At 36.8% G+C, this 24,046-nt stretch overlaps 2 protein-coding genes across 11 annotated transcripts; both read left to right on the top strand.

The window, feature by feature from the left end:
- Positions 1–31: 31 nt before the first annotated feature.
- On the top strand, positions 32–23,760 carry LOC114183306. Of its 10 annotated transcripts, none has more exons than XR_003604344.1 (8): positions 32–236; positions 19,415–19,552; positions 20,396–20,539; positions 20,636–20,708; positions 21,428–21,493; positions 22,042–22,510; positions 22,785–22,824; positions 23,417–23,760. XR_003604344.1 is itself a non-coding variant. In XM_028070338.1 (8 exons), exons 3-7 carry the CDS (start codon positions 20,493–20,495, stop codon positions 22,808–22,810), a joined length of 420 nt encoding a protein of 139 aa, XP_027926139.1. In that variant the 5' UTR covers positions 32–236; positions 19,415–19,552; positions 20,396–20,492; the 3' UTR covers positions 22,811–22,824; positions 23,417–23,760. The 10 variants fall into 10 exon arrangements, 8 of the variants coding, with proteins under 8 accessions (XP_027926139.1, XP_027926148.1, XP_027926090.1 ...); XR_003604343.1 differs by having other exon boundaries at positions 22,785–22,848; XM_028070338.1 differs by having other exon boundaries at positions 22,042–22,249.
- LOC114183361 lies at positions 11,899–15,260 on the top strand. Its single transcript, XM_028070371.1, has 3 exons — positions 11,899–12,017; positions 14,559–14,689; positions 14,873–15,260. The coding sequence occupies exons 1-3, from the start codon at positions 11,981–11,983 to the stop codon at positions 14,966–14,968; spliced, it is 264 nt and encodes an 87-aa protein (XP_027926172.1). The 5' UTR covers positions 11,899–11,980; the 3' UTR covers positions 14,969–15,260.
- Positions 23,761–24,046: the final 286 nt, after the last annotated feature.

Below are 24,046 nucleotides of genomic sequence, written 5' to 3'. Positions count from 1 at the left end.
ATTCTTCTCGACTCTCTTCTCTGCGCCATACCCGCGTTTTTCCTCCACACACGTCGCCGCTGGCCACTACGAAACACGAAGGCAGAGTGCAGCAGCCCACTCACGGCGTCTCGTTTCTCCTCCACCACGTCGGTGGCAGCCGCGAGAAAACGCAGCGCAGTGCACGGAAAACGCAGAGCCATCATCGGACTACGATTCGCGGACGATTCCGACCGCCACGACCACCGCGGAGACAGGTTTGTTCGGAATTTGCGTTCTGGTTCCCTTTTTCTAGATTTGTAACCTAAACTTCTGATTTTCGTAATCCTAAATTTCTGATTTTCTGATTTCCGACCACCACGACCCATTCTGTGAATTTTCCCCAATTTTCGTGATTTGTGATTCCAACGTAAGTGAATGTTATTACATTTTATAACTAGGGGGACTGTATGTGATGGGGAAAACAACAATAAACAATATACCAGAGAATGCAGCGGATATAATTTCCCCTAACTTGCAAGAATCTATGAGGAGCAATAATCAAAGAGCAGCAATAATAAATCACCAAAAAGCACAAATAAAGGCACCAAGATTTTTAACGTGGAAAACCCCTCAAATCAAGGGTAAAAACCACGAGTCGTCCAGACCAAAGAAATAGCTTCACTATGATCAACAAGAGTACAAAAGAGTCTCAATCAATAGCACAAATTAGTGCCAACACCCAACCAAATAACAAAGCAACAAAGCTTTCAAATAGAGAAGAACAAGAGAGGAAAACCTCTACAAATCACTGCTGCAGTGCGAAATTAATATCTCCTAACTCAGACCTCGTATCAAAGATCCGACCGGTCAGAATGAAGAGCAATGAGTTCCGAACCTGCTGTAAAAATTTCAGCCCGATCCAACGGTGAACGAATTCGCAACGCCGATTCTACTGTGACAGCTCTGTGAAAAACGTGAACAGAATTTTCCCTCTACCTCTCCCTCTATGTGTTAGGGCTTTCAGTGTATTCTGACTCTATTGTTCTGCCTCTCTCTTTATTTTATAGCCTCCTCTCCACTAGGTTTAAGTGAGACATGGGCTTCTCAAATTTTGGGCCTTTTCTCCACATAGGAAGGGAGCCCAATACCCAACAAATCTCCCCCTCACAACTATGTGGAGATAACCGCCAAACCGGCGATCTCACAACAAACTTCAAACTTTCCTCTTGGCAATGCTTTAGTCATCATATCAGCACCATTATCATCTGTATGAACTTTTTCCAACTCCAACAACTTAGCATCCAAAGCATCACGTATCCAATGATACCTCACATCAATATGTTTGGATCTAGAATGAAAAGTTGGATTCTTACCAAGATGGATAGCACTTTGGCTATCAACGAACAATGAATAGTTATCTTGCCTAAAACCAAGCTCCTGCAAGAATTTCTTCAACCATAACACCTCCTTGCATGCTTCAGTAATAGCAATGAACTCTGCCTCTGTAGTAGACAACGCTACACACCTTTGTAGTCTTGATTGCCAAGCCACAGCTCCCCCTGCAAACTTTATCAAATAGCCCGAAGTGGACTTTCTGGAATCAATATCCCCAGCCATATCTGAGTCTGAGTAACCCATCAAAGTAGGTTTATCACCTCCAAAACAAAGCTTCATACCAACTGTACCATGAAGATACCTCAAAATCCATTTCACAGCATTCCAATGCTCTCTACCTGGGTTTGACAAAAATCGACTAACTGTACCAACAGCATGTGCAATATCTGGTCTTGTACACACCATCGCATACATCAAACTGCCCACCGCAGATGCATAAGGAACTCTACTCATATTGGTCTTCTCAACTTCATTTGAAGGACTCTGTTTAACACTCAGTTTAAAATGAGTAGCAAGAGGAGTACTCACAGCTTTAGCATTTTCCATCTGGAATCTCTGCAACACCTTCCTAATGTATTGCTCTTGTGATAGATAAATCTTCTTTTCTCTCCTATCACGTGAGATATGTATGCCAAGAATCCTTTTAGCAGCTCCCAAGTCTTTCATGGCAAAAGACTCGCCAAGTGTCTTCTTTAACCTGTCAATTCTGGAAATATCTTTCCCAACAATAAGCATGTCATCAACATATAATAACAGGATAATAAAGTCATCATTAGAAAAACTTTTAACAAAGACACAATGATCAGAAGTAGTCTTCTTGTAACCCTGCTCACACATAAAAGACTCAAACTTCTTATACCACTGCCTTGGAGCCTGCTTCAAACCGTATAGACTCTTCCTTAGCCTACACACATAATCTTCCTTGCCTTTAACAAGAAAACCATCAGGTTGCTTCATGTATATCTCTTCCTCCAAATTACCATGAAGGAAAGCTGTCTTCACATCCATCTGCTCAACCTCCAAATCAAGAGTAGCAGCTAAACTTAGCACAGTTCTGATGGATGACATTTTCACCACAGGTGAGAAAATCTCATTGAAATCAACACCCTTTTTCTGTCTGAAACCTTTCACCACTAATCTGGCCTTGTACCTTGGAAGCGTGGAATTTGAATCTTGTTTCACCCTGAAAATCCACCTAGTTTCCAATGCCCTTTTGCCCTTAGGCAATTTCACCAAGTCGTAAGTGTGATTATCATGCAAAGATTTCATCTCATCTTGCATTGCATCCAGCCACTGTTTCTTCTCTTCACTATCCAAAGCCTCTTCAAAACACTCAGGTTCTCCACCGTCAGTCAAGGTTATGTACTCATCACAAGAATACCTTGTAGAAGGTTGTTTTTGTCTATTAGACCTCCTGAGTTGGACTTGAGGTGATTCAGGTATATCACCAAGATCGTCATCATCATCATGTTCCTCTTGAGCATCATCAATTGGAACCTCTACTCCACTTCCAAACTGTTGATCATCAACATCACCATGTTGCTCATTGTCTTGAGCTTCCGTTTCAACATTCTCCAAATTGTGAGCGGGCAACCTCATCGGATTACCATCAGTGAGATTACTGTCTTTCTCGGGTGTGGTCTTCTCCACCTTATCAATGTCTTCAATGGTCTGATCTTCCATGAATTGTACATCACGGCTTCTAACAAGCTTCTTCTCAACAGGATCATAAAACCTGTAGCCAAATTCATCCTCACCATAGCCAATAAAGATACATTGCCTTGTCTTTTTATCTAACTTGGATCTTTCATCCTTAGGAACATGAACAAATGCCCTGCAACCAAAGACACGCAAATGATCATAGCTAACATTCTTACCAAACCAAATTTTGTCTGGCACCTCAGTATTCAAAGCAACTGCGGGACTGAGATTAATAACATGCACAGCTGCAAGCAATGCCTCTCCCCAAAAGTGCTTAGGCAACTTTGCTTCTGAAAGCATACATGTAACCCTTTCAACCAAGGTCCTGTTCATCCTCTCCGCTAGACCATTCAACTGAGGAGTTTTAGGAGGAGTCTTCTCGTGTCTAATACCATGCTGCCTGCAATAAACATCAAAAGGTCCACGGTACTCACCACCATTATCACTACGGATGTATTTCAGCTTCTTGCCTGATTGCCTCTCAACCATAGCATGAAATTCCTTGAACTTTTCAAGTACTTGACCTTTCCGCTGAAGAGCATAGACCCATAGCTTCCTAGAACAATCATCAATAAAAGTAACAAAGTAAAGTGCACCACTAAATGACTTTACCTTTAATGGGCCACAAACGTCAGAATGCACCAATTCAAGCAATTCTGACTTCCTTGAGGGTGGATGCTTCTTAAAAGATACTCTGGTTTGTTTACCAGCCATGCAATGAGAACATTTCTCCAATTCTACATTTCTCAATCCCATAAGCACATTCTTTTTAGCTAAGCAGTTAAGCCCTTTCTCACTTATATGACCAAGCCTCCGGTGCCACAAAGATGCCTCCATATACATAGCATTCACACTGTCTTTAGCAACCAAAGCTTTAGTCCAGTACAATTTAGATTGTTTCTCCCCTCTGGCCATAACCAAGTTACCTTTAGTGAGCTTCCATTTACTAGAACCGAAGTGATTGTCATAACCACAATCATCAAGCAACTGCACAGAGATTAAATTAAAACGGACATCCGGAGCATGTTTGACTCCTTTAAGCAACAACTGCACTCCCATGTTGGTTTGCAGGCAAACATCACCAACACCAATCACTTTAGACTCACCATCATTACCCATCTTTAACACTCCAAAATCACCAGAAGTGTAAGATGTGAAGAAATCCTTCCTAGGTGTAACATGCAGTGTAGCACCACTATCAATAATCCACATGCTCTCATCAGATACAAGATTAACGGACTCAAAGTCACGAAGAAGAACAAGATCACCATCTGTAGCAGTAGTGACACGATCATCATCATGATCATTCTCTCTCTGTTTGCCCTTCTTGTCTTTGTTCTCCTTTTTCCACTTAAAACAGTATTTCTGAATGTGCCCAGTTTTATGACAAAAATGGCACTCTAAATTCTTGTATCTTGACTTGGACTTGCTCCTACTCTTCTCTCTACCACCTTTATGTTCCTTTTTCTGACTTCTCCCCCTAGCTTCTGTAACAAGCATCTCAGACTGAGATGAAGAACCATGTGCCTTCCTTCTCATCTCTTCATTAAGAGCACCGCTCTTTGCCATCTGAAAAGAAACAACACCATTCGAGGCAGAGTTTGTAATTGAAACCCGAAATACCTCCCAAGACTCTGGTAGAGTATTAAGCAACCATAATCCCATAACTTCGTCATCAAACTTTATGCCCATTCCTGATAATTGATCTAGGAGCCCTTGAAACTCATTTAAGTGATCAGAAATAGAAGAATTCTCCCTGTACCTCAAATTCATCAAGCAATTTAACAAATACAATTTATTATTGCCCGACTTAGAAGCATACAAAGACTCAATCTTCTCCCACAAAGCTCTGGCATGTGTCTCATTAGCAATATGATTATAAACATTATCTTCAACATATTGCCGAATAAAACCACATACCTGTTGGTGCTCAAAGTCCCATTCTTCTTCAGACATAGAATCTGGCTTATGTGTAGTAAAGACCGGAAGATGCAATTTCTTGACAAATAATAAATCTTTCATCTTGCCCTTCCACAAATGATAATTTGTACCATTCAAAGCAACCATCTTTGCATTTGCCTCCATCATTCAAGCAAGTAAATATAGCCCAACCAAGAGCTCTGATACCACTCTGATGGGGAAAACAACAATAAACAATATACCAGAGAATGCAGCGGATATAATTTCCCCTAACTTGCAAGAATCTATGAGGAGCAATAATCAAAGAGCAGCAATAATAAATCACCAAAAAGCACAAATAAAGGCACCAAGATTTTTAACGTGGAAAACCCCTCAAATCAAGGGTAAAAACCACGAGTCGTCCAGACCAAAGAAATAGCTTCACTATGATCAACAAGAGTACAAAAGAGTCTCAATCAATAGCACAAATTAGTGCCAACACCCAACCAAATAACAAAGCAACAAAGCTTTCAAATAGAGAAGAACAAGAGAGGAAAACCTCTACAAATCACTGCTGCAGTGCGAAATTAATATCTCCTAACTCAGACCTCGTATCAAAGATCCGACCGGTCAGAATGAAGAGCAATGAGTTCCGAACCTGCTGTAAAAATTTCAGCCCGATCCAACGGTGAACGAATTCGCAACGCCGATTCTACTGTGACAGCTCTGTGAAAAACGTGAACAGAATTTTCCCTCTACCTCTCCCTCTATGTGTTAGGGCTTTCAGTGTATTCTGACTCTATTGTTCTGCCTCTCTCTTTATTTTATAGCCTCCTCTCCACTAGGTTTAAGTGAGACATGGGCTTCTCAAATTTTGGGCCTTTTCTCCACATAGGAAGGGAGCCCAATACCCAACAAATCTCCCCCTCACAACTATGTGGAGATAACCGCCAAACCGGCGATCTCACAACAAACTTCAAACTTTCCTCTTGGCAATGCTTTAGTCATCATATCAGCACCATTATCATCTGTATGAACTTTTTCCAACTCCAACAACTTAGCATCCAAAGCATCACGTATCCAATGATACCTCACATCAATATGTTTGGATCTAGAATGAAAAGTTGGATTCTTACCAAGATGGATAGCACTTTGGCTATCAACGAACAATGAATAGTTATCTTGCCTAAAACCAAGCTCCTGCAAGAATTTCTTCAACCATAACACCTCCTTGCATGCTTCAGTAATAGCAATGAACTCTGCCTCTGTAGTAGACAACGCTACACACCTTTGTAGTCTTGATTGCCAAGCCACAGCTCCCCCTGCAAACTTTATCAAATAGCCCGAAGTGGACTTTCTGGAATCAATATCCCCAGCCATATCTGAGTCTGAGTAACCCATCAAAGTAGGTTTATCACCTCCAAAACAAAGCTTCATACCAACTGTACCATGAAGATACCTCAAAATCCATTTCACAGCATTCCAATGCTCTCTACCTGGGTTTGACAAAAATCGACTAACTGTACCAACAGCATGTGCAATATCTGGTCTTGTACACACCATCGCATACATCAAACTGCCCACCGCAGATGCATAAGGAACTCTACTCATATTGGTCTTCTCAACTTCATTTGAAGGACTCTGTTTAACACTCAGTTTAAAATGAGTAGCAAGAGGAGTACTCACAGCTTTAGCATTTTCCATCTGGAATCTCTGCAACACCTTCCTAATGTATTGCTCTTGTGATAGATAAATCTTCTTTTCTCTCCTATCACGTGAGATATGTATGCCAAGAATCCTTTTAGCAGCTCCCAAGTCTTTCATGGCAAAAGACTCGCCAAGTGTCTTCTTTAACCTGTCAATTCTGGAAATATCTTTCCCAACAATAAGCATGTCATCAACATATAATAACAGGATAATAAAGTCATCATTAGAAAAACTTTTAACAAAGACACAATGATCAGAAGTAGTCTTCTTGTAACCCTGCTCACACATAAAAGACTCAAACTTCTTATACCACTGCCTTGGAGCCTGCTTCAAACCGTATAGACTCTTCCTTAGCCTACACACATAATCTTCCTTGCCTTTAACAAGAAAACCATCAGGTTGCTTCATGTATATCTCTTCCTCCAAATTACCATGAAGGAAAGCTGTCTTCACATCCATCTGCTCAACCTCCAAATCAAGAGTAGCAGCTAAACTTAGCACAGTTCTGATGGATGACATTTTCACCACAGGTGAGAAAATCTCATTGAAATCAACACCCTTTTTCTGTCTGAAACCTTTCACCACTAATCTGGCCTTGTACCTTGGAAGCGTGGAATTTGAATCTTGTTTCACCCTGAAAATCCACCTAGTTTCCAATGCCCTTTTGCCCTTAGGCAATTTCACCAAGTCGTAAGTGTGATTATCATGCAAAGATTTCATCTCATCTTGCATTGCATCCAGCCACTGTTTCTTCTCTTCACTATCCAAAGCCTCTTCAAAACACTCAGGTTCTCCACCGTCAGTCAAGGTTATGTACTCATCACAAGAATACCTTGTAGAAGGTTGTTTTTGTCTATTAGACCTCCTGAGTTGGACTTGAGGTGATTCAGGTATATCACCAAGATCGTCATCATCATCATGTTCCTCTTGAGCATCATCAATTGGAACCTCTACTCCACTTCCAAACTGTTGATCATCAACATCACCATGTTGCTCATTGTCTTGAGCTTCCGTTTCAACATTCTCCAAATTGTGAGCGGGCAACCTCATCGGATTACCATCAGTGAGATTACTGTCTTTCTCGGGTGTGGTCTTCTCCACCTTATCAATGTCTTCAATGGTCTGATCTTCCATGAATTGTACATCACGGCTTCTAACAAGCTTCTTCTCAACAGGATCATAAAACCTGTAGCCAAATTCATCCTCACCATAGCCAATAAAGATACATTGCCTTGTCTTTTTATCTAACTTGGATCTTTCATCCTTAGGAACATGAACAAATGCCCTGCAACCAAAGACACGCAAATGATCATAGCTAACATTCTTACCAAACCAAATTTTGTCTGGCACCTCAGTATTCAAAGCAACTGCGGGACTGAGATTAATAACATGCACAGCTGCAAGCAATGCCTCTCCCCAAAAGTGCTTAGGCAACTTTGCTTCTGAAAGCATACATGTAACCCTTTCAACCAAGGTCCTGTTCATCCTCTCCGCTAGACCATTCAACTGAGGAGTTTTAGGAGGAGTCTTCTCGTGTCTAATACCATGCTGCCTGCAATAAACATCAAAAGGTCCACGGTACTCACCACCATTATCACTACGGATGTATTTCAGCTTCTTGCCTGATTGCCTCTCAACCATAGCATGAAATTCCTTGAACTTTTCAAGTACTTGACCTTTCCGCTGAAGAGCATAGACCCATAGCTTCCTAGAACAATCATCAATAAAAGTAACAAAGTAAAGTGCACCACTAAATGACTTTACCTTTAATGGGCCACAAACGTCAGAATGCACCAATTCAAGCAATTCTGACTTCCTTGAGGGTGGATGCTTCTTAAAAGATACTCTGGTTTGTTTACCAGCCATGCAATGAGAACATTTCTCCAATTCTACATTTCTCAATCCCATAAGCACATTCTTTTTAGCTAAGCAGTTAAGCCCTTTCTCACTTATATGACCAAGCCTCCGGTGCCACAAAGATGCCTCCATATACATAGCATTCACACTGTCTTTAGCAACCAAAGCTTTAGTCCAGTACAATTTAGATTGTTTCTCCCCTCTGGCCATAACCAAGTTACCTTTAGTGAGCTTCCATTTACTAGAACCGAAGTGATTGTCATAACCACAATCATCAAGCAACTGCACAGAGATTAAATTAAAACGGACATCCGGAGCATGTTTGACTCCTTTAAGCAACAACTGCACTCCCATGTTGGTTTGCAGGCAAACATCACCAACACCAATCACTTTAGACTCACCATCATTACCCATCTTTAACACTCCAAAATCACCAGAAGTGTAAGATGTGAAGAAATCCTTCCTAGGTGTAACATGCAGTGTAGCACCACTATCAATAATCCACATGCTCTCATCAGATACAAGATTAACGGACTCAAAGTCACGAAGAAGAACAAGATCACCATCTGTAGCAGTAGTGACACGATCATCATCATGATCATTCTCTCTCTGTTTGCCCTTCTTGTCTTTGTTCTCCTTTTTCCACTTAAAACAGTATTTCTGAATGTGCCCAGTTTTATGACAAAAATGGCACTCTAAATTCTTGTATCTTGACTTGGACTTGCTCCTACTCTTCTCTCTACCACCTTTATGTTCCTTTTTCTGACTTCTCCCCCTAGCTTCTGTAACAAGCATCTCAGACTGAGATGAAGAACCATGTGCCTTCCTTCTCATCTCTTCATTAAGAGCACCGCTCTTTGCCATCTGAAAAGAAACAACACCATTCGAGGCAGAGTTTGTAATTGAAACCCGAAATACCTCCCAAGACTCTGGTAGAGTATTAAGCAACCATAATCCCATAACTTCGTCATCAAACTTTATGCCCATTCCTGATAATTGATCTAGGAGCCCTTGAAACTCATTTAAGTGATCAGAAATAGAAGAATTCTCCCTGTACCTCAAATTCATCAAGCAATTTAACAAATACAATTTATTATTGCCCGACTTAGAAGCATACAAAGACTCAATCTTCTCCCACAAAGCTCTGGCATGTGTCTCATTAGCAATATGATTATAAACATTATCTTCAACATATTGCCGAATAAAACCACATACCTGTTGGTGCTCAAAGTCCCATTCTTCTTCAGACATAGAATCTGGCTTATGTGTAGTAAAGACCGGAAGATGCAATTTCTTGACAAATAATAAATCTTTCATCTTGCCCTTCCACAAATGATAATTTGTACCATTCAAAGCAACCATCTTTGCATTTGCCTCCATCATTCAAGCAAGTAAATATAGCCCAACCAAGAGCTCTGATACCACTCTGATGGGGAAAACAACAATAAACAATATACCAGAGAATGCAGCGGATATAATTTCCCCTAACTTGCAAGAATCTATGAGGAGCAATAATCAAAGAGCAGCAATAATAAATCACCAAAAAGCACAAATAAAGGCACCAAGATTTTTAACGTGGAAAACCCCTCAAATCAAGGGTAAAAACCACGAGTCGTCCAGACCAAAGAAATAGCTTCACTATGATCAACAAGAGTACAAAAGAGTCTCAATCAATAGCACAAATTAGTGCCAACACCCAACCAAATAACAAAGCAACAAAGCTTTCAAATAGAGAAGAACAAGAGAGGAAAACCTCTACAAATCACTGCTGCAGTGCGAAATTAATATCTCCTAACTCAGACCTCGTATCAAAGATCCGACCGGTCAGAATGAAGAGCAATGAGTTCCGAACCTGCTGTAAAAATTTCAGCCCGATCCAACGGTGAACGAATTCGCAACGCCGATTCTACTGTGACAGCTCTGTGAAAAACGTGAACAGAATTTTCCCTCTACCTCTCCCTCTATGTGTTAGGGCTTTCAGTGTATTCTGACTCTATTGTTCTGCCTCTCTCTTTATTTTATAGCCTCCTCTCCACTAGGTTTAAGTGAGACATGGGCTTCTCAAATTTTGGGCCTTTTCTCCACATAGGAAGGGAGCCCAATACCCAACAGTATGTACTGCCCAAACTAGAATGGGTGTCGAAGGAAGATGAAAATTTGACTTATCCGAAAGGAAATTTCGTTTGGTTAGACTCAAAGAGAGCTTTGCAGCGATTGCAACCCTAACCTCTCATCATGAAAGGAATGAGATTTGAGTGAGAAAGATGGAGAAACAACTTGAGGTGGAACACGATAAAAGAGATGTTAGAAAAGAAAATCTAAACTGTTCTTTTACGATGACAGGTTAGAGTTTTAAAAGGAAACAAATTTTACAAATACCTTGCAATTAATAGGTTAATAAGTTTAATAATTAGAAAAATAATATAACATTTATATCTTTTATCTACTTTTATTAATAAAATAAAAAAATAGTATATATTTTGAGATATATAGTAAAAATTATTACGCAATTGAGTTTTTTATATTGATTATGCATGATATAACTTTTTGACTATTTGAATATTATATTTTTAAAATATTAAAATTATATAGTATATATTATTGTTCATATATTTAATAAAAAATATTTAAATTTATAACGAAAACGGATTGTTTTAAAGTATAAGTTTTAATTATTTTATGCAGTTTCATAAAATAATATAATTAATATATGTAATGTCCTAAATTGTTATTGCTTATTGCTTTATTTTTTTATGAATTTCTAAAGAATTAATTTAATAAATAATATTCGATTGATAATTGAAATAAAAGTCGCATAAAATCTATTCAATTTTAAAACACATTTTACTACCCAAATAACTTTGCCGAAATTGTTGTTTTTATTTACTAATGGATAAAGTCATTAAATTTTATTTGCTTAAAAAAATTCAAAAGCCAACTATTACTCACGAGACTTTGATATATTTTAGATGTACAAAAGAAATATTGTGAATCATAAATTCAAGGCATAAATAAAATTTTCCACAATATGAATTTGGATTTGTTGGATAGTATCGATATAAATATAAATTTGACAGAGTAATTTGAATTATATTTAGGTTAAAATACTCCATTCATATTCGTTTTTTATCAAAATCTTAACTGTTAATTTTATTTTAACAAAAATATCTAATCGTTACTTATTTAAAAAATTATAAATTTAATTAAAACTAATAAAAATATAACTAAATTAAATTTTGGTAACAAGAACCATCGAAATATTTTATCCTTATATTTAAATTTCGAAAGTTTGTAAATTTATTTTAATTTATTTTACCCTTATATTTAAATTTCGAAAGTTTGTAATTTTATTTTAAAAATTAAAATAGTAAAAGAAAAAGAGAATAAAATGGCATGAGGAATAAAAGAGGTTTGATCCTATCCTGAGCCTCCATATCTGATCAACCAACTGCTCCGCCGCATGCGCCGTCACTCTCCCTCTGCATCACTGTTTTCCGGTCCGTTCAGTAACTTTTGATTTTTGCTTCTCTTGCATCACCCGGTTTAACCTTCCACATATGAATTTGAGGATTGTTATGTGCCAATAGCTGTAAAAGTAAACAAATGATATAATAAACATACGAACATATTGAAGAATAATTGTTTCCTGTAAATCGATGTGTGTATTGGAAAGTGGGTTTGGAGTGGATCCTTGTTGAAGAGTTTGCCATAGAGAAAAGCACTGTTAATACCCGGCGAGGCTATAATACTGAGAGAAACCTCTTTCAATTGGTAGAGAAGATAGGCATGTCTCACTTTTTCTATTTCTTTTTTCAAGTTTTGGTGGTTGTGAACTTTTTATGTAGTTTTATTGATGAGAATGTTTAATTTAAGCTTGAATTACTGGTAAGTTTGAGATTTTCTTACTGTAGAATCATTCGTGATTGGCCATACACATGAAATTGTTAGGTTTTGCCATTCAGATATCGTAAGTGGGAACTGTATACTGACAGTTTTATGTAAGTTTCACCAAATTATTAGGTTATTTGGATGCAAGCTATAGTAGTTTAAGACAATGTATGATGAAGATAGATTCATAAAGTGTTATTTGATTGCTCATGTGGAAATTGGAATTGAAATCAGTCAGATGGGCAAGAAATATTGGATATTGTTTAGAGTTATAGGATTAACATATTAGATATTAGATATGATTAAACTTGGGCCAAGAGATGATGCATTGAATTTTTGTATTTGAAGTTCTCTTGTGCTTGAGTTTTTGATGTAGACAGTCAAGAATAAGATTGTGAGTGAAGGAAACTTTTTTTTTCCTCTGTGGTGTGGATGAAGAAACTAATTATAAATTAGATCCTTTCCATAAACTAATTCCCTCTGTATTTTTACTTTATCTGATTTTCTGTTTGAGGAGCTATGCTCAGAGCAATTGGAGGTTTACTCTTTTTGTAGTTTCCTTTTAATTGCAAATCACATACAATTCACCATTCTGCATATAATTTTGGTTTGTAACATGTAGTCTGTCTTTTTTTTCCTTTCATATCTCCTTTCTTTTCTCCAATTTTGCTATCAAGATGTTGGGTTTTGTTTGTCTTGCTTTTAGATTATAGGATCACTGTGACATTGTGACACTGTGCAGAGTACTTAGGTGAATTTATAGAAGGATTTTGAGATAAGATAAGAAATGAAGTATGGAGGAAAGAATTTAAAGAGAATTTAAAGGAAGAGGAAATGAAGCCTCAGGAGAGAGAGTCAGATGGGAGGGAAGGGAACTCACAATTAACAAAATAAATAATATATTGAATGAATAATACATGAAAATTAATAAATTAACTCAAAATAAAAGACACAATAAAACAAAATAAATCTAATTTAGACTATGTTGATTCTCAAATAAATTTATCACAAGTTTAAAAAATAATTTGTTTAATAAAAATATTCATTTATTAACAATTTTGATATAACATAATTTGTACATTAAAAAAATATGTATTTCTATAAATTTTAGTCCTATAAAATAAACATTTGGAAGCTGAAAATGTTAAAATAATAATATATAATTTAATGATTTTAATGATTGTACATTCCTATTGTATGTTCTGAAGTTTGAGGAGTCATATAAGTGATTTAAAAGCATCAATTAAGAAGACCTAAAATATTCCTTTGGATGCATTTGTTAAAAACACCAATTCAACTGAGAAATGTTAGAATAAGCATGGAATAGAATTTGAGCAAGCTCACACAAGGTTTGATGGTTAAAAATTTTTCCTATTCAAGGAATGACCGAGTAACTGGATGAAAAAAGGATATACAGAGAAAGGCCCTAGAAAGATCATGAAACATATCCTTTTATCTGGTCATGAAGCAAAATTAATAGAGTCAAGGAGTCCCAAACGGGTATCAAATTAAAAGAAATCCTTGTCATTTAAATTTTGATATAAGTTGAAATTCCATGAAAGCCAAAACAAATATTGGACACTGAAAATTCTGGGGAGGAAAATTTTGAGATTAAAGGTGATAAAGGCATGGAAAGGCACAATGTAAGGGGCAATTCCTTTTATTGTGTAAGTAAAGGGAGAAATTAGGATTTGTTGTGGTTTTGAAACACGAAGAACCAAAATCTTGAACTTTTTGACCTTCATCTTTACTAATATAAATCTTATGAGGCCTTTCAAAGTGGCTAAATTGTTGTATATTGCGATTATCCAGTTGGAGTTACCATTGTCACGTCTTGGACTGATGAATTGGTCATTGTGGCACTTGGGACAACTTGGTTAGTACCAAGTTAATGTTAATTTATTGCAGTAGTGGGACTAACCCAACTGTTTGATTCAAAATTTCATTCCGAAAAATGTTATTAGAGAAATTCCGAAATTAATAATTCAAAAATCAAATTTACAAGGGTCAAAAATGGTCATTTTTTTGAAAATTGATGGGGTGAAGTTATTGCCATTACTTGTTTATTCTGAAAATTGGGCCGGTGTAACATATCCAAAACAGAAAGCCCGTACCATTAAACGCTGAAACTGAAACCACATTCTCTGCAGAAATCAAGAGTGAAGAAACGATAATGAGACCTGTTTCTCAGAAATGGGGCTACATTCGAATCATGGCCGGTACAATCCTTGGAGGCATCCTCGGATTCTACGTTATGCACCGTGTTGAATCTAACTACAAGGTTAGCATACCATCACTCTCTTCTTTCTTCCCAGTTGCTTCTTCTGCCTCTTCAATTTTATGGCTTTCTGAAGCTAACTAATGGAGGCTTGATAGAATATTTTGAAACCCTTTTCCCTTTTCTCTTTAAAGATTTTTTTCTTTTTTCGTGTGTTTGATGTGGGTGTACTTGTGCTGTGTGCAGGAGAGAATGAACGAGAGGCTGAGAAACTATGAGGCTGAATTGAGGAGGAAGAAGGACGAGAGATTGAACGAGTTTGAGGAATCCTCCAAGTTTTGAAAAATTGTGGTTTTCTTTTCTTACTTTTTGATGTTCTCTTTTTCTTTTTATGTTTGATTTATGAGAATAATTGGAAAAATTCTATCTTTGTATACTAGAACATCTTTAACGATGTATAGTTTCTCCCTTTTCATATGCTGTTGAAAGGGCTTAAAAGCCTTACTATTAACCCAATTTCATAGAACTGAAACATGCAGCTTGCGTCAAACCTAAGAAAGAGATTTGTATAGTAGAAGATAATGCAGATAAATGTATTATGTTTGAATTTAATGGTGATTAATTTATGTTGGAATATGTTTGATCATATGGCAATATGTAGCATGATTCTAATTCAAATCAAACCAATCCTGTTTCAGTCCTTTGATGTCATTTTTCTTACATTACATGAATGCATTTGTTCAGGATCATTGTATAGTTGAAGGGCTTCAGTGGTTTGTTCATGTTTCCTCGGCATCAATTTAATAGACGCCCCTTTGCTTTGTTCATGTTTCATCTAATGCTTAATCAATACAACCTAGGAAAGAACCATTGTATTAAGAGTAAATATTATGTTAAAAATAAGTTTCATAGATATAACAGTCATACTTTCATTTTATCCTTTATCATTTTAAGTAGTTACATTGATTAACACTGGTGGTACTCATCTCTTATTATCATGTGACATCAATTTGGAGTGACTTGTATCTTTACTGAATTTGCTGATACAATGCAGTTACAACACAATTTAATTGTCTTTCCGCTTATTTCACACCTTTTTTGTTAATGACTTAGAGGGCTTGAATAAATACTGTATCTTGTTTCATTCGCTGATAATTCAAGTTGCTAATGTTGAAAAAAGCTCAAGTATAGCTAAATGTTCAAGAGAACTTGAAATTTAGGAAAATTAAATGAAGTGAGATGTCACTCACTCTAAAAAACCTTTACTGAGTGTTGATATTTGCTTTCGGTTGTAGATAAGATTATAGTCTTTGAAGGTAGTTCAATTTTTGCACACTGCATCAAAATGTTATGTTAAAATGATTATTAAATATTAAAAATAAGTCCGCAATGACCAAATTGTTGTGGAAAAGAAACATCTTTCACACGCCCATACAATTTAGTTGGACACATAATAATTTGGACTCTTATTGTTTTTGTCCACGAAATCACTTCAAAAGGTATCTCTTCCCTAACAATTTTAGGTTTTAAAAAATTATGACTACTTTCAGGTACATATCGAGAAAATTGTATATTATGATTCCAGCGAAGGGTAGTTAACAAATGCTCTAAATTAAAGAATATAAAAAAAAATATTTTGTACGTTAATTAAAAAGGTTTTAATAACTATTGTATTTTTGATTGTGAAAACAAAGGACAATGGATAAAATTTAAGAAAATGGAAGATATATCAATTTACGTCTACTTTAGACTCATTTTTCATAAGTGTTACCAAACTAATGATGATAGCAATTTATTTGCGTTAATATGGTTGGAAAGAATTTGTTCAATGTTTTGAAATGTAAGCCAACAAGCGTCGTTATCCAGAGGTATATAAAGTTTGTTGGAATATAAACTCTTTGAGAGAATAAATTAGACAATAAAAGACTATTATGTCTTTCAAATTCATACCTCTTGGGTGATTCCGAGCATTTGGATTATTTTGAGACAATATAAAACTAGAATTTGAACAGTTTTTTGAACTAGGAATATGGTTCTCTTTTCTCAGCCTAGGTAATTGAAGTGGATGCATTACTACTTCCCTTGGTGAATTACGAGATTTTGCAAATAGCTTTTAAGATAAAGTTACAGTTTGATTTTAATTTTCTAAGGATTTCTATATGAATGTGAACTCCAAAATGCTTACTCTTGTACAATAAAAAAGAGAAAATGAATTTTTTTTTTTCTTGAGAAGGCAAGAAAAAATATATGAAAATAAAATATATGTCCTCAAAGATGGAAAGATTTGGGAGAGAAAAACGCAGGAGACACTCTTTATTACCAATTGTCTGTGCTTGGGCTGTCATTTTTACTCGCAGTTCATGGGCCAGCCATGATCGGTCCCATCTTTTTTACCCACGAAAGGCCCCCAACTCCAAAAGCCTCGCATGAGATAGAATGGGAGAGGGCTAGTGTGGTTAGTCCCCTTCTCTTCGTTCAAAACATTTTCTTATCTCCGCAAGATCTTCTCACTGAGTCCCTCAACACGAAACCCTTACATTTCTTATTCTTCGGTGCTGGAGCTTGACAGCAGCACACATACCGGTTCCCGAGGTGGTACAAGCGTGGCGGCAGCGATAGCGTCGAGAGAGGTTAGCGTTCATTTCAACTACGTCAGAATTAGATAGATCTATTATGTGATATATGCCTTCTATTTATCATTGAGTTTGTGCAAACACAATCATTGCCGAATCGCTTTCTGGTCCTCTTTCACCAAAGATTAAAATTGATTTTTGCTGTTTTTTTAAAATTATGGTGAAATGAAATTAATGGAGATCGAAATTTCGTGTAGTTAAGACCAACATGATTCATCACATCAGCATTGATTGACAGCTGTTGAACTCACAGAATAATTGAGACAAATTATTAATGGCATTGATTATTCTGTGTATCCAGCAACTTCATTATGCTTTGGTAAAGTGTATACCTAGAGATGGCAAAATGGGCCGGGCCCGATGGGCCGGCCCGCCAGCCCAACAAAAAAAACACGGACCGGGTCAAGAAATTCAACCCGCCAACCCGATACAGCCCGGCCCGTCAAGCCCGCTGGCCTGTCGGGCCAACCCGTGGGCCAAAACGGGCCAGCCCGCGGCCCGTACCAATTAATTAAAAAAATGGCACGTGCATATTTCAGCATCCCTCACACTCACACACTCTGTCTGCGCTCCCCACCCACCCACCCAATCTCTCCCTCCGCGCACTCTCTCTGTTTGCGATTTCCATTCTCAGGGCTCGCTTCTCTTCCACTGACGTCGCCGCTGGCCACCGCGAAACACACAGGCCACCACGTCGTCGTCGCTAACCATACCCGCTTCTCTTCTCCTCCACCTTCACATCCACCACGCGTTGGCTATTTCGAGAAAACAGCGTCCACGACCACCGCGAAAACAGCGGAGCCAACGTCGGACTGTGATTGGCGGACGATTCCGACCGCCACGACCACCACGAACACAGGTTTGTTTGTAATTTGCGTTCTGGTTCCCTTTTCTTTCAATTTGTAACCTAAATTTATGATTTTCGTAACCCTAAAATTGGTTTCCTGTAATTGGAAGTTATGGTGTATGTGTGGTTGTTGTTGCTGCGATTTGTCCTTGTTTGGATTGGACCCATTCTGTGAATCATAATTGTTGTGCTGTTGTTGGTTAAATTTTCCCCCAATTTCAATTTCGTAGTTGCTGCCGTTTTGGTGTGGTGGTGATGTTCATTTCTTTTTTTCTTGTTTTTCTAGTGTTACTATTTTTTATCTGACTGTGTGATAGGCTGATAGTTGTGGTTGTTTTCTTTGTTTGTCTGTTTATCTGTAATCATGTTGGAGATATGTGGAGAACATGTATTTCATCGTTGCACTGTGATCAAATAAATACTGCCACTGTTTCATATTGTTCTATCATCCTTGAGACAAAAATATGTTCTTCATTAATGATTGAATTATATGATAGAAAGTACCAAGTTGCAAAGTTGTATGTGCCGTGTTTGCAAAGCTGGGATTGAGTTGTTTGGCATTAACTTAAACTGAAATTTGCTTATACACTGCAGTATATTTGATGTAGAACTATAATGCCACCTCCTTTTTAACTGTTCTGAACTCTAATTTGTTTGAGGCATCTCTACCGGGGTTTGATGATGGGGAGATTTCAGAAGATGCTCCTATTGATTTGGAGGGTTTAGATGCTTCTGCAGCACATGTTGCCAAACAAATTATACAACCTCTCATCCATAATTAATGCTTCTATTTTTTTTTTTATGTAACTGTTTGCACTTTGGTAATGCTCCATGCCTAAAGTACTCTAATTCAGACTTGTTATTGATGTTGCAACAGTGTCTTGATGACTTGCAGAGAGCAAAATGTCATTTATATATATTGTAGGGTTGTTTGTTTTGTGATCAGATACTGCAGGGTTGTTTTTGTTGCAATAATTTTGTTGAAATATGATTTTGGACTGAAAATGTAACATATGGAAAAAAGCCCGCGGGCCAGCCCGCTAACCAGCCAGCCCGCCAGCTTGCGGGCCGGGTTCAAAAGTGTAACCCGTTTCACCCTTGCGGGCCAGCCCGGCCCGGCCCGTATAAATCGGGCCAAAATCGGGCCGGGTCAAAACGGGCCGGACTGGCCCGTTTTGACATCCTGTACAATGATAAAAAAAAATTAATGTAATTCAATGAGCTTATTAATTTTTTTAAAGGTTTTTTTTCTCTAATTTAAATTCAATGAGCTTATATAATATTTTTAACAATTGTTATTATCTTCAGATATTTTGAAGAAGGCCTAAATAAAAGGGCAAAAACCCAATTTGTGGGGTTTTCAGCGGAAGAGCTTCCTCAACATAGCAGACAGAGAATTCGAATCGACACAATCTCCGTTTGTGTTCATCAAAATTATCTCGTCAGGTAAATTTTGTTGCCTGCATTTTATCTTTTTATTTGTTTTTTTACATTGTGATTAATGAACAATTGTTTATTTGAGTGTGATTTGTTTTTATGAGATTCAATTCAAACCTATTCCGAATTTGATATTCCATAACTGCGAAAACAAGACCCTTCGAACCCACTTTTCGTTCTGTGTTGTGCTTTGGACCTAATATACCATGTTCATCTGTCCTATTTTTCCTCTCAGCAACTCTGTTTTATTGAGGAGTATATGCAGCTGTCATTCACTTTACATAATTGGTTGAATTCTTGTGAGGTGAACTCTTGATTCCATTCTACACAATTGTCTACAAATATGGCCAAATTATAGTATATAAGTGGATGCAAACTTCATCTTAATAAGTCAGTTTTATTGAAATTTAGTTAGGCTTAAATTTCACTTTATTGAGTAATTCCCAATTGTATATATACGAACAGAGGGTATATATGGGTGTTACATTCTAATATTAATGTTAAGAATTAGGGTGGCTATGGATTAGTATCAAATCCTAACACATAAATCTGAATCAATTGAAACCGACAAATTTGGGTTGGTTTAGATTACATTGAAAAAATCCAAATTTGATCTGTTGTTTTGGATCTTGGATTCTGATTTTGAGGACCCAAATTGATCTGATCTATCATATACATCTTTTATTTTATTTTTCTTTTTTATTGTATTAACCTCTAGAGTTTAGTAAATCTTTATTTTAAGACTTACCCCTAACGTTATTAAGGGAAGTTTTGCTAAGATTAAAATTTGGCCTTTGTTGTTGAAGCTTTCAAGTTTTGCAAATTTGATTTTGTGGCTGTTTGCTTCTGTAGAAGATCGGAAAAGGTGTGTGGCTGTGTGGTTTATAAGAATCTCTTGGCATTCCTAAGAACTCCTTCTCAGATTGGATTGTCAATTTTCATTATCAATATGGACTTCCGAAATTTTGACCCAAGACACACTGGGGAATTATTGAAGTACATCTCCTTCAACCAACACTTATTCACTATTTCGATTGTGCTTCTGCTTACTGTACTTGAACTGCTCTTCATTTTATGATTCTACTTTAACAGGCACATAGATAGGCAGAATGAGGTCCTTATGGAAGCATACAGATCGATGTTCCATGAATTACGGAAACTTCAGGTTTTCACATCTCCGCTGTTTTGATTTTCCAATTTGCAATTTGGTTTTTAGGGTTTGCAGTCTTTGCATCACTTGTATTTTTTTTTTCTGCACTTTTTTTCTTCTACTACCGGTTTAGCAAAAAGTAACTCAAAATTGCTTTGTTTATTTTTCTTTTGAGACTTGATCTCAAATTGTTTGGAATTGATAATGGAATGATGTTATTTTTGTTTGTCTGATTAAGAGGATTTTCATTTTTTATTAATTAACACATGATTCTAGTTCATTTGATATCTTATTTTCATCTCATGCAACTACTCATTCTTTCCCAAATACCTTTGTTCATCGATGTTATCAGCTCTTTATCTGATTTATCTTTTAAATTATATGTTTATGATACACTTTTTCATGGTTTATTGGAAAGCCTCATTCCATTATAGCACTATTTGTGATATATCTGTTTCATTTCTGACTGGCATGCTTTTTTGGTCAAACAAACTTTAAAACCTGGGTTAATGACTCTGCCTACTTTCACGCTGAATCCCCCACCTCCTCATTTGATAGCGTGGTGGCTGTCATGTTACACCACCTTTTTCAGCCCGGGGAGAAGCTGTCTTAATATTTTCAAGACATAATTAACTTCATTTTATCTTTTCTCTGATGACCTTTACATTGAAGCCATGTTCTTCTGATCATCTACATTGACATGAATTATGGAATTTTTGGATTTTATTTTTTAGGTTGAAGAAGAAATGCTTATGCGCAAGATGCATGAAGTTATGTCAACTCATGGTCTCACCAAAATGGTATGTTGATCTATACATCTCATTATGAGTCCATTAAAAGTACTATTCTTTAAGTCTGTCCAAAATATTGAGTTGATAATTTGTATTTCTTTTTTGATGTTTAATAACACGATCTTATAGTTGATGGTTTATAATTTTAGTTCAAAAGGGTGTTAGTTATGGGAAACCATTTGGTATGGTTCTTGGACAGCTTAAAACCTCTCAAGGTTTTACACTAGGAGGTCCAACTTCCTAAGAAGGGCCAGCACTAACTTACGTGAATCACTGTTATGGAGAAACGAGGAGTTAGTTATAGGAGGATGAAAGGAGATACAATCTAATATATAGGCTAAGAGAGAATAAATGAGGGGTGGATATGTTTTGAGATTATTTTGATTGAATTGGATCAGATCCAGGAGGCGTGTGTGGCTTTGGGGTTTCACGGCCATTATTTTCTTGTAATCCCTTCCTCTTTAATAAACAGTAATACAAATCCATTTCAGATAGCATTAGTTTCTGTTATTTGTTGCTTTCATTGAGAGTCGAACTCAAGGGCCTCTGACATGCAGGTAGATAAAAAGGAACCAGTTGCTCCTGAAGCGATACTGGCAACTAGAGAAGAGCAGCGAAATGGAAAGACAATCTTGGAGTGGCTCATCCGTTGGAAAGCTCAACCGGTCGAGGAGGCAACTTGGGAGGCAGCAGAGACGATCAAAGAGAAGTTCCCTTCTTTCTGCCTCGAGGACAAGACAGAAACTAGAGAGGACGACATTGATGGTAACCCATTACCTATTGTTCTTGCACAACCTACAAGTGAGAAACCACCTTTGGTCTACACTAGGAGGTCCAAGGCCCATGTGCCTAAGACTAGCTCAAACTTCCGGGAATCACTATTTGGGGAAGCGAGGAGTTAGTTATAGAAGGGAAAAAGAAGATAGAATTTTATATACAGGGAGGGAGAAAACGTGGAGCTTGGCCATTATTTTTTTGTAATTCCTTCGACTTCTGTTTACATTAATACACTTCCACCTCAAATAGGTATGGTTCCTATCATTGGCCTTAGATGGAAGGAAGTAAAGATACTGTAACAAGTTATGTACAAAGGAAGTTGGGAAAAATAGCAGATAGCTTTGTTTTGAATTCTAAGATGAGACTGAGGAGTTCTCTCAATCTGAGGGAAGCCTTTTATGTTGTTTTTGAATTCCTAAGCGAAGATTTTGTTCTCTTGTAGTTTGGGATTTCAATTAATTGAAAGCAATTTCGATTTAATTTTTGGTGTTTATATTGAGTCTTATCAATTTTTTTCTTGTAGGTGGACGAGGAATTAATGTTAAATAAGCAGTTAAGAACAGGTGGCGTGGCCTCTGTCTTCTTGTGTAAGCTATTTTTCACCGAATTGTAGCAATGTTTCAATCAGCAGGTTTTGATGCTTAAAAATAAAATGCCCATTAAAATACCTTTGTGCATGTTCTATAGCCAGGCTCCCAAGGATGATAAATTGAAATACTACCAAGGAAGTTTGATGCAATTTTTAAGTATTTCCAATTCATTTTTTCTTGTTAGTGCTGAACACAATTTGTTGATCTATGTCATAGCCAACATCACCTAAAACGAAATGCTGGCTATTGTTATTGTTCTCTGATCACTCAATAATTCCCCTTAGTGAGTGCAAAATATTGGTCTAGGAATCAATGAAACACGATTTGTGAGGTGGTTATGGCACTTCCATTTTAGTTTGGGTAATCCCACTGATAGCTGATTGGTTTCTCAACAGGTTGAGTCATTATAAGTTGGATTGATTTTACACTTACTGCATCATTAATTTATTGATCTTTTTTTCCCTCATTCCCCCTATTTTTAAATAAATTATTTGGCTGCAACTGGGGTTTGAAGAGTATGAGAATGATGCTTAGATATCTATATTGATGTTTCACTCTTGTGCAGAATAATCGTTATCCTAATGCTTATAGCGGTGGAACTTAACCCATTCCAATTTGAAGCTAAAGAGGAACAGTTCAGAAGACATCGAGTATATAAAATCAACGAACTCTTTTTGTTCAGCAAATTTCTCCTTGTATAGGTTTTATTTTTCACAGTACAAAATACTCAATTTCAAGTTCACTCACTAATGTGAGAAAGTTGAGTAATATCAAACAACCCATTTGCAAAATCTTGGAATCCATCATTGCAAGATACTTTTCAGATAGATAATGTATCTTGTTAGATACAAGAGAGAAAAATACTATGATTCCAAGACTTTCCAATTTTATGCCTTCGATAGTTTTGTCATCAGAGCTCTCAATTATAATCAATTTCACACAAATCACAGTACTAAGTTCCTATAATAATCGTGCTAAAAAATCTCAACTAATTTCCTCACCTATGATCAATTAAGTTTTTAAAAGGTTTATAACTTATTTCAATTGCAACTTCGAAGTTTTAGGGTCAACTGTAACCATTATTATGATTGTATTTATCCACAATTTCTTACAATATAATGAACATCACCAAATTGCAAACCAATTAAGGTTTTCAAATAGGCTTTACAACTGTTTATTGCTAGGTAGTTAATTA

The sequence above is a fragment of the Vigna unguiculata genome, chromosome 1, assembly GCF_004118075.2.
Source record: "Vigna unguiculata cultivar IT97K-499-35 chromosome 1, ASM411807v1, whole genome shotgun sequence".
Taxonomy (NCBI): domain Eukaryota; kingdom Viridiplantae; phylum Streptophyta; class Magnoliopsida; order Fabales; family Fabaceae; genus Vigna; species Vigna unguiculata.
The sequence above is the reverse complement of the archived record's forward strand: the minus strand, read 5'-3'. Positions and strand labels throughout refer to the sequence as shown.

What these genes read in the sequence shown, in the direction of transcription:
- LOC114183361 (XM_028070371.1), top strand. Translation starts at nt 11,981, where the DNA reads ATGCGCCGTCACTCTCCCTCTGCATCACTGTTTTCCG. An exon ending in CTCTGCATCACTGTTTTCCG is followed by an intron (nt 12,018 to 14,558) that starts GTCCGTTCAGTA and finishes CATTCTCTGCAG; the next exon opens with AAATCAAGAGTGAAGAAACG. An exon ending in GTGTTGAATCTAACTACAAG is followed by an intron (nt 14,690 to 14,872) that starts GTTAGCATACCA and finishes TGCTGTGTGCAG; the next exon opens with GAGAGAATGAACGAGAGGCT.
- LOC114183306 (XM_028070289.1), top strand. Translation starts at nt 20,493, where the DNA reads ATGGACTTCCGAAATTTTGACCCAAGACACACTGGGGAATTATTGAA. An exon ending in CACACTGGGGAATTATTGAA is followed by an intron (nt 20,540 to 20,635) that starts GTACATCTCCTT and finishes CTACTTTAACAG; the next exon opens with GCACATAGATAGGCAGAATG. An exon ending in CTCATGGTCTCACCAAAATG is followed by an intron (nt 21,494 to 22,041) that starts GTATGTTGATCT and finishes TCTGACATGCAG; the next exon opens with GTAGATAAAAAGGAACCAGT.